General features: G+C 38.6%; 1 protein-coding gene across 3 annotated transcripts in view; it reads right to left on the bottom strand.

The window, feature by feature from the left end:
• Window positions 1-2,103: 2,103 nt before the first annotated feature.
• The window catches only part of SMARCA5 (SWI/SNF related, matrix associated, actin dependent regulator of chromatin, subfamily a, member 5), a 25,298-nt gene continuing 17,627 nt past the window's right edge, over window positions 2,104-9,774 (bottom strand). For all 3 annotated transcript variants that reach the window (XM_064450248.1, XM_064450246.1, XM_064450245.1), the window contains exons 15-24: window positions 9,301-9,445; window positions 8,933-9,052; window positions 8,696-8,806; window positions 7,994-8,107; window positions 7,673-7,795; window positions 6,246-6,378; window positions 5,142-5,260; window positions 3,948-4,160; window positions 3,391-3,501; window positions 2,104-2,405 (exon numbers count right to left, since the gene is read on the bottom strand). In XM_064450248.1, the coding sequence (XP_064306318.1) occupies window positions 2,340-2,405; window positions 3,391-3,501; window positions 3,948-4,160; window positions 5,142-5,260; window positions 6,246-6,378; window positions 7,673-7,795; window positions 7,994-8,107; window positions 8,696-8,806; window positions 8,933-9,052; window positions 9,301-9,445 (1,255 nt within the window). In that variant the 3' untranslated portion in view covers window positions 2,104-2,339. The remainder of the gene's footprint in view (window positions 2,406-3,390; window positions 3,502-3,947; window positions 4,161-5,141; window positions 5,261-6,245; window positions 6,379-7,672; window positions 7,796-7,993; window positions 8,108-8,695; window positions 8,807-8,932; window positions 9,053-9,300; window positions 9,446-9,774) is intronic.

The raw sequence follows: 9,774 nt of genomic DNA, 5'->3' as shown, positions 1-9,774 counted from the left end.
TTTAATATATGTAGCTGTAAACGTGCCTTATATCCACCATGAAAGGTTGGTGCTTAGCAGGATAGTGGATTTGATTACCTGTACAGTATCGCACTTTCACATACCTGTTTTTGGTTTGGGGGTTCCGTTTTATTTTTAAGTATTTTTAAGTATTTTAAGTTTTTCCTTCTGGGGAAGGAAAAAGGTAGTAGTAGCAGAATGGCGGCTAAATAGTAGATGATAGTGGTCTTTTAAATGAGTGATACCAATTTTTGTCTCAAATTTTAATGAGGACCTGACATACGGCCAGCAGTGGGCAGCTCACACAGGTAAGGCTGTAATTGCAAAATTAGCTGCAAGGAGAGCTTTACACGTGAGCGATGACAATTAGAACTATATTGTAAAGCTACACTAGAAAAAAGAGCATGTTAATGCGTAGGTGCTGGCACTAAGTGCTTTCAAACATCCTGAAGCAGATTCTAGTACTTCAGAACAATGCTCACGACCGCTTTCCCGTATTGTACAGCAATTGCGTATCTTCCTTTGCTTGATACAGCCATTGTAGCACCAAAATACAGGCAAATACTTCTAAAAGGTACATTATTTTGCCAGAATGCACTAGGGGAACACACTTGTACTTTTGCTTTGGGTTTTTATACTACTTGAATGAGAAATGCATTGTCTATAACTAGTAGGATGCCATTTGCAGGATTAAGGTTTAGTTCCTTTTGCTTGCTGCATACTGGCACTTGAGACTTGTTAGCACAGATGAAGTGCTACTCGGCTATTTAGTAAAGCTTTTCCTTCTGCTCCCTCTAAAAGCTTGTATTTGGGCTAGTTGTAAACAAGTGATCTTGGCTTGCTGTGGTTTGGGGTTTCGATGGTATTTTGGGTTTTTCTGTGAAAAGGAATGCTTTTAAAGGCAGGCTTCAGCATTGCAGCTTTTTTTTGATTAGGGTACACTAAGAGTAAGCAGTTAGACTAATGTCTTCTAGGGCTGCCATGACAATTCAGCTTATGAAGTGCTGTGGATTGGCTCTTAACTCACTCTGTTGGCCATACCGTGCTCTTTTGACTGGCTGAAGAGCAAAGTACAAGTACCAACCCTGTTTTCAGCTGGCACCTGCAGCCTGAAACTCATTTAAAGGACTAGCACGACCTGTACTGCTGTACCTGACCTCTGCGTCTGAAGTCTCAGCTTTTAATTACGTCTCATTTTGCATAAGTGCTTAAGCTCCAAAAAGCTGATTCCACCCCCACACCCCCGCCCCCCGGAATGCATTTCTCCCAACATTTTTCTAGGGATGCAGGCTACACAACACTGATTCCTTTTGATATGTGTTCTTAAATGGCCAAAGCTGAGGAAAGATTACTTGATGCAAATTGAGCATTTGTCTGTTTTGATTTTTCCCCCTAGTAAATTCCAAAATTATGCTACATTAGATGATGGCATTGGGGAAACACACACTTTCACCTCATTCCTTATATGCCAGATAGATACCTAAAAAAGGCAGGACAGCATCGGGACCACATGTGCACAGTACAGTTTGACTAGCTCAGTCAGCAGTGCAGCTTGCAAGACAATTACAACCTCACACGCCTGAAGTCAGCACCAGTTCTTTCCACAGTAATCAAGACTGTCTCTGCATCTAGCACAGCTGCTTGAGCGACTTTGTATAGTGTTATGTTTTCTGTTCTGACTTGTTTGCCAATAAAACCAATTCTACTGTTCTTAGGCCATACTAAGTACAACCCTCAGCCTGAGTGACCTTAAAATCTGTGCCAGAAGACAGTTAAAGAGAAAAATGTTTTAATTTTTTTCCAATCTGTGTGGATGTTGATCATCAGTGCTTGAGGTAAATACCTGGCTTTTCCACTCATGTCAAAAGAGAGTCTATTTGTGCAGTAAAATTAAGTTCAATAAAGGTAAGGTCAGCGCCACACAATTTCCAAAAGTGGGGTTTGACTGGTTGTGGCTTTTAACAAGAAAACACAACTAAATAGTTCTGTTGATCATAACGTGAAAAGTGTTCACAGTACCCTAAGAGGAAAAAAAATTGGGGGATGACTAAATACAGATAATTCAAGTGGAAACACTAACGAAAACAAAAGTCACATGAAGCCTTATTAATAAATGAAGCCTATTTATTACTTCAAGTGTTAATGGTAAAAAAAATTCAGCACAGCTGTTGCATTTTAAAAAAGTGAAACTACATTAAGTACTATGTTTCTAGTTCAGTAAACAGATGAACCCGATGTCCTTTAATGACATAATAGTTGAGCATTATACAGTACATCTTATGAAGACCCGTAAATTAAAGAACTACTTTTTAAATTTAGTGATTATAAAAATTCTGCATTCACAGCTTTAGCTTCTTTTTTCTTCCACGACCATCAGGAGTACCATCCATTTTGCGCTTCTGTGCCTGGAAGGTAAGTTATTTATAAGTTATTGTCATAGAAATATTGTAAGCAAGCGATGCCTTTCAAGTCAAAGCCGATGGAGATGATTTACACCCTGGCAGCTGTAATATATGTGATACGTTGTAAATGTTGTAATAAGGCAAATATGCACATCCTCTTCAGGACAGCCCTTGTTTTGTACTCTTCCAATTCTGGAAGAGTACAGTTTCACAGACATAAAAAGTGTCTAGAAGCAAATAAGGATGTTACACAGCTTCCTAGTTACGCAATGGTATTTCTCAATACCTGATTAAATATTCTGGGAACGGTTCTAAGAAACTTACTAGTCCACCACTCTCAACTGTACCAATTTCTGCACATCTGCAAAATAAGTTGTGCTTCTCAGTTTTTGATACAACAGCTCTAGGCAACAACTTGAACAACAAATCTAGGCAAGAAAATGGGTAAAGTTGGTGGTTCTTTTACAAAGCAGGCCTGTGTATTTAGCAACACACTAAAGTTAGCCAGCAGAGTAGTCAAGCATATGCGCTGTTTTCGCAAATTTAGCTCTAGGAGCCCGTCGTGACCAACCCCCCCATACGCTGAAGGTGATGGCAGACAGCAGAGTCTACATAGCAACACCTGTAAACAGATCTGTAGCAGTCTCAAAGTGGAATGAATGGTCACCTACGTATGCCTCAGCAGTAAACATGCAGTTTCTTTAGGGATAAAAATTAATCAAAAGGCCAAATAAATCTCTGGTTTATTTTACCAGGGTAAACCTATAGAGTGTACCCACGCAGTGACCCAAAACATAACAGGTGTACCTGCGCCAAGCATGTGAGCTACAGCTTAGAACCTAAGCTTCTTTTCCTTTATCTGACATGCACAACTGTACTAGCTGAGTGACAGCGTGAACTTTAAGCTGCTCTGAACGTGGCCCTATAAGGTTTTGTTGTTGGTTGCTTTAAATGATCTTTTCCACAGAAATGCCTTCTCAGATCTTACCGAAGATGGTTTTGGTCCACGTTTCTTCTTTTCTGCCTTTTCCTTTTCTTCCAGTTCCATGTTTTCTCTTTCAATCAGGGTGATTAAGGTATTGCATCTCCTCTGCAGCTCCTAAATTGCACAACATAGTCACTCACTATATTAGGCAGCCACTTAATGTAAAAATATTAGAATATTAGAAATGCCTGTAAGTAGGCAAGTGTTTTGCTCTATCTTGACAGAGCGAAAAAGGAGTGAACTTTTTTTTCATAGTTACTAGCTGGCTTCACAGGAATGGATTTGGTCACAGATGGTTGCTTTATAAAACATGCTTGTACTGAACTCAAAAGCATGTTGATTCTGAAAAACGGTACCTTGGAATTTTGAATTTCTCCTCCTGTAAGGCTTTTTAGGTTACTGCATTTGCATCCACTACAGTTGATGGAAAGTCTATAAAAGTTTAATGTATCGTACACATGCACATACTGCAGTATTTCAGAAGCTATTTAATGAGCCATGTGTATAACTGTGTTGTCATAGGCATTCTTGAACAAAAAGCAAAACAGATTAATACATACCATTGCAGTCCTGGACTTGAGAAACCAGTCAAATCTGAATTGCGGGGAGTTTCGGATACACTGTCTTAATTCATCATAGACATTTTCTTTATCAAATCCTAGCTTGTGAAGCATACAGATTAGAAAGCGATCCTCCTCTTCTGTGTAATTCTTCCCTTTATTAGTACCATATGATATTCTTAGCTGGTGGAAAGGGGCTTTATATCTGCCAATCTAAACACAACAAGTAAGATCATATAAAACTTAAGAAATAGTTTAGAATTAGCAGGGAACTTTTATTATATGAAAGCAATACATCCCATGAAGACAGGCAGATGACCAAATATCAAGTTAGAAAATTAGCTCTTTTATGATCTCTAGTGCTCAGTCACCACATGTAAGGAACTGTGGGTTCTAGATAGTGCATTTACCAACACCACCTAAACTGGTAGATTCTGGTTTATACAACAGCCAGCTTTGTCTGTGACCTTTTGGTTAACAGCAGACATCAGACCTGTCACTACATTTGAAAATGGTCAGGAACTGCCAGGCTTCAACTGGCAATGATCCTTTTTAACATAAAAATCCTCAGTAACAGTCAAAATCAGAATAAGAGAAAAAAGGTGCACGAGACTGTGGCACATGGTTCAGCTGCATTCTGGTTATTTGAGTCAGCCACTGTTCTTCCCCCACTTCCCTAGAAGAGATAACTAACTAGTCAAACCTGAAGTGGGGGGGAAATTCGGATACACTGTCTTGATTTACTACAAATTTGTTCATTACCAAACCCTGGTTGGTGAAACACAGATCAGAACGAAAGCCTCCTCTGCTTGCTAGGTCTTCCCTTTTTAAGTGCTCTAAACATGTATATATGCTATTTTCAGTGACACGGGTCCAAAAGAAACTCTGCTTCTTCAGAAAGCATTAGTAAGTGGGAGTTTGTTATACGACAGTATGAACTGTTTGTCCTATGATAAAGGTGACTGTTACAAACATCAGGTTAGGCTGTACCTAAAGTTATCATCACAGCTATCAGCCAGGACAGCACTTCCATAGTATGGGAAAACTACAGGAAGCAACTGCAGAAGAATATGCAAAAGAGACAACTACCATGCCCAAGATGTTGTCTTCATGCATTAATAACATTGGTGAGAGTCCTCATCTCACCTCCCACGCACAGGGAAATAAAGGAAGCAAGAAACACAGCAAAGCTACCTTTGTATCAAGTGCTTTTTTAATGCTGATTCGTCTCTGAATTCTGGCTTCTCCTCTTTCTATCTGAGCCATGATCTTCTCTATGTCTTGGAGTTCATTGCATCTTTCCCAGAATACAGCTGAGAAAAGAACAATTGGTTAGTTTTTTTTATCATGCATCTTAAAAGTTAGGGGGTATTTTATCTTTTAAAAAAACGTTAGACATCACTTCCTTTTACCAGAACTTACTGCTGTATAAAAATAGGTATGCCTTTGCCCAACAAGGAACCTTCATTTCCTGATACCTTGTGTTGCTGTATTACAAATGCCATTTTGCAAAGGGTAGAGATAGGGGTCCTCAGTCTAAATGTGGTGTGAGATACAGGCCAGAAAGGTTTTTGTTGGCCAGACTCCTCAAAGAAAAAAGCTTCTTAAAATAGGAACTGATAAAACAGCAATACATTTTTACAGAGGAGAGCAGGGGGCAACTGAGTGTCCAAAGACTAGAGCAAGTGTCTAAAAGACAATTAGGTGTTTAAATAAAAAGTTTTTTAAAAAGAATTTTTCACATCTGTAAGCTGTTATATACCTTTAGAAATTTAGCCCCAGGACCTTGCAGCTGCACTACATTAGAAAAGACTTCCGAGACATCAACAGCAAGTAGCCCAGTGGCTACAAAAGTCAATGGCTATTATACATTCAGTCACAAAATGTTTACTGTATCCCACCCTTGATGAGGATGAGGTAATAACGGTGTAAAGTTTCAAGAAAACTACTGGTTAGTGAATACAGGAAAAAGTGAAATCTCTCCAGCTAAGCACTGCTTCTCAGCAAGTAACATGAATTGAAGACAGCACTATGCAGTTGGAACATTTAGGATATATTAAAGTGGATCAGTGACAGTTTATATGCACATTTTAGTACAACTTTAATTATGCAGGGTCTAAAGATGGTAAAAATCTAGATCAGTAGATCCCAAATCCACCAGTAAACTTCTACCCTGAAACTCTTCAAGAGCCATGTTAAGAAATTCTCAGAAGGCAGGCATTACCATGTTCACAGGCAGTTCAAACTAGGAAAGCAGCATTAGATACAGACTCACAGACTGCTTAGAAAGTAAGTTACCTGAATACTCAATGACTTCCTCTGGAGTTTTTCCTTCTACTTCTCGTGCTATATTTTCAATGTCATCTCGGCCCCACTTCTCATTAGCTTTGATGAACTGGTTAAAATCTCTCTTATTCCAGTTAGTGAATCCCTTTATAGCAATCAAAAGGAAACATTGCACAGAAATTCAGTATTTGTCTCACTCCAAATTTGTTTCACTAGATGTCTTTAAATGGCCTGTAATGCTTCCATCATGCCAACAGTATTAAGCCTCTGCTTTCCCTGCAGTTTAAAGTTAGTAGAAAAACTGGTCTTTATACTGCAGTCACTGTAGTCCCACCATCTAAATACTGTGTAATGATTAGCACTTGTTCTCTAACCACCTACTAGTTTCAGATAAAAGTCTTCAGCTCATAAATTACTCTCTGAATGAGAACATGGGATCACTTTTTAGGAAAAATCCTTCAAGTGAGGCAACAGTCTCTCTAATGGTCTTGTTTTTTAGAAAGGCCCACCAAGTAAGTGCCCCACAGCTCCCATCAGCCACTTTCCCTGGTCACTCTCCCTTAGAAGATCTAAAGCTACCTTATGATGCTATTCAGTAGGGACAGAAAGAGTAGTGCCGAAATTATCAGCTGCCAAAATAGGCTATTTCATATTAGCAATAACTTTTTCAAACAGTAAAACATTCTGCCAGCCATGTTATGATTTAGCCACAGCTTACTTTATATGTTCACTATGTTTATATGTTCACTGTGTTTCTCATAGTGAACTGTTCCAGGGCATTATTGCTCAAACAAGCGACCTTGTCCTGTAATTCCAACTCCCCCACCAAAATACAATGTGAACATATAATATCCAAATAAGGTGTAAGAGGCATTAACCCATTTTAAATTATTTAAGTGTACATCTACCTAATTATATATGTATTCAGCTTATGTTCTCTTACAGAGAGGGACACTATCCACTACCAGTCATAGTTCAGGAAAACTGACCATTCACCCTGCACGATTCACTTCCACAGGGGTGTGATACTTAGGCAGATGATACACTTTAAATAACGTGGAAAGTGGCACATTCAGCTCTACAGCTGGTCTGCAAGGTCCCATGGCTGAGAAAAGATGTCATGGTCTACAGTCAGTGCAAACTTGGGAAGCCAGACTCTGACACTGGGCTAGTTCTTATTTGTCAGGCTTAACATCCACAGAACGTACATCAGATTTGGTAGAATCTGAATACACTAATGTGGTGCACATTCTTCGTATGTATCCAAGGCCCAAAACAAACCATAGGCTAAACCTCCTTTCAGGATGAACCAAAAGCTGCAGCTCTGTTGTTAACTATGGCATGTATGAATCAATAACCAAGAAATGTTCCTCCTGTAACGCTATAAAACACAAAGCAAGCTTCAACTGCTTTCAGTCTCGCTAAAGACCCAACTATACCTGGGTTAGAAGTTTCTCTTTTTCTTCTAGTTCTTCATCATTAAGAGGTTCAGCCTCATCAATCTTAAGCTGCTCTTCCTTTTGTGCTTGGGCTGCATTTGGCAGATCAGGATTACGAGGTACCTGAAAGGTTTTGCAGTTTGTAAAATTTGATTTATTTTTCACAGGTAATTGCTAATTGCCACTTTTCTTTTAATAGAACTTAATAGTTTGTTCAGCTCAACACATTTTCTGTCATTTAAGTCAGCGTGAAAGGTAGGACAAGTACATATTTTCCTAACGTTGCAGTAAACCGTTGCACCGTGTGTGTTCTTCACTTACTTTGTACCCAATTGTTTTCCTGTAGTAGAGAATCTCTTTTTCCAATAGTTCAAACAGGCGTGGAGGAAAGAACTGAAAGTCCTGTACATTTGGCTGTTTTGGAGGCCGTGGTGCCTGAAATACACACAAAGTTTGTATTTGACTCCCTTTCACATCCAGAATCTGTTTGCTTGTAATAACCGATTTCAGTTTATGAGAGAAAAAAAAAAAGCTTTACTTTTACAAAAACGCACTCTCTTTACTTAAAAAAAAAAAAACACAAACCACAGGCTACGCAAAAGACCCAAGAGAAAAGGGAGCGGGTCTTTTGGGAGGAGACAGCGGTTGGGGAAGCAGTCACGCATGCATCCCCTTGAACAAAGTTCAGGTGTTCTGAGCAGCAATAAGGAAATCTTCCACAGGTAAGGAAAAATCCACAGCTGCTTAAATAAAAATAAAACAAGAAACATCTTGGTCTTACCCTCCTAACATCTTACAAGTTTTATCCTGCTCTTACATCTTCCTCACAGAAGTTTGCCTCAAGTCCCTTGGATTTTTCTAAATTTAAATTGCCTCCCCACTTTATAGAAGTGAATAGAGCAGTTTTTATGAATAAAGACCAATTTCTTGCTTTCAGCTTTAACCATTTATCATGCATATTTGAACCATTTTTTTGTTGTTTTTTTGTTTTGTTTTTTTTTTTTTTTAAAGTAGCCAACTCACCTTGGGTGCTTTTGGCTCACTGACTCGAAGAGCCTCCCTGAAGTAAGCATCCACAGCATAATTGGCTTTTCTTTCTCGTTTAGGTGGTTCAATCCACTCTGTAAATGCCATCTATAAAAACAAATCCCACCACCCCAAAAAACATTAAGACTAAGCCTTGCAAAATATTCAGACCAACTACAAGTTTTATATAAAACTAGGTCTATATCTACTACTTACTTAATATTTAAATCTTACCTTCTGTTTTTCTCTGTAGTCTTCCCCTTCAAAATTATACACACTGGACTCTGTATCCATTGTGAAATTCCTGAGTGAGCTTTCACCCATCTTTGAAAGCTTTTCATTCATTTCCGCAGTCTTGGAGGAGAGAGAAAAGAACAGTAGCAATTTTGAAAGGTACTTCATTATAAAACATCTCATTTACAACAGCCGAACAAACAACCATGTTTGACCAATATGAAAACCCTCAATAGCAAACCCCATCTTCTCTCCAGCTTACAATCAAGTTTTTGCCTAGGGATAAATTTGATGGCAAGCTAGTGTGTACAGGTGGGCTTCTGGTTTTTGTTTTGTTTTGGTTTTTTTTTTTTAAAACTGTATCTCACCTTCTTTGCACCTCTTTCCAATATGTGATCAATATCTTCATCTGTAATCTCACTCTCCTTTGAAGCAAACACATGGGTCGCTCCGTGACGAATCATTTGCAGCATTTCATCCTTCCCAAGTTTATTCAGGTTTTGATCCACCAGTCTTCCTGAAGGCAAAGGCATTGGAGGATAGCAACTAACTAAAAAGTTTACATTATGGAAGAAGCAATACATGGTTTTTCTTCCCCTTATGTTTCCAAGTTAAAGCTGTACTCTTTTCTCTCAGAAATTCCAAATGAAGGAAAAGGTAAAAAAACAAAACCAAAAAACAAACAGCAAACTCAAAAGCCAGCAAAATCCAGCCAGGGACCACATACGATAATTGTGTTCAAACAAACATAATTTTGGATGCGAAGTCTTCCATATAAGCTTTGTTACGGTGCACATTTTCTATTTCCAGACTAAACCTTACTGATTTTTTTTTTTTTTAAA

The sequence above is a fragment of the Phalacrocorax carbo genome, chromosome 4 (assembly GCF_963921805.1).
Source record: "Phalacrocorax carbo chromosome 4, bPhaCar2.1, whole genome shotgun sequence".
NCBI classification, from domain to species: Eukaryota; Metazoa; Chordata; class Aves; order Suliformes; family Phalacrocoracidae; genus Phalacrocorax; species Phalacrocorax carbo.
Note: the sequence above shows the minus strand (reverse complement) of the source record. Positions and strands in the feature narration are given on the sequence as shown.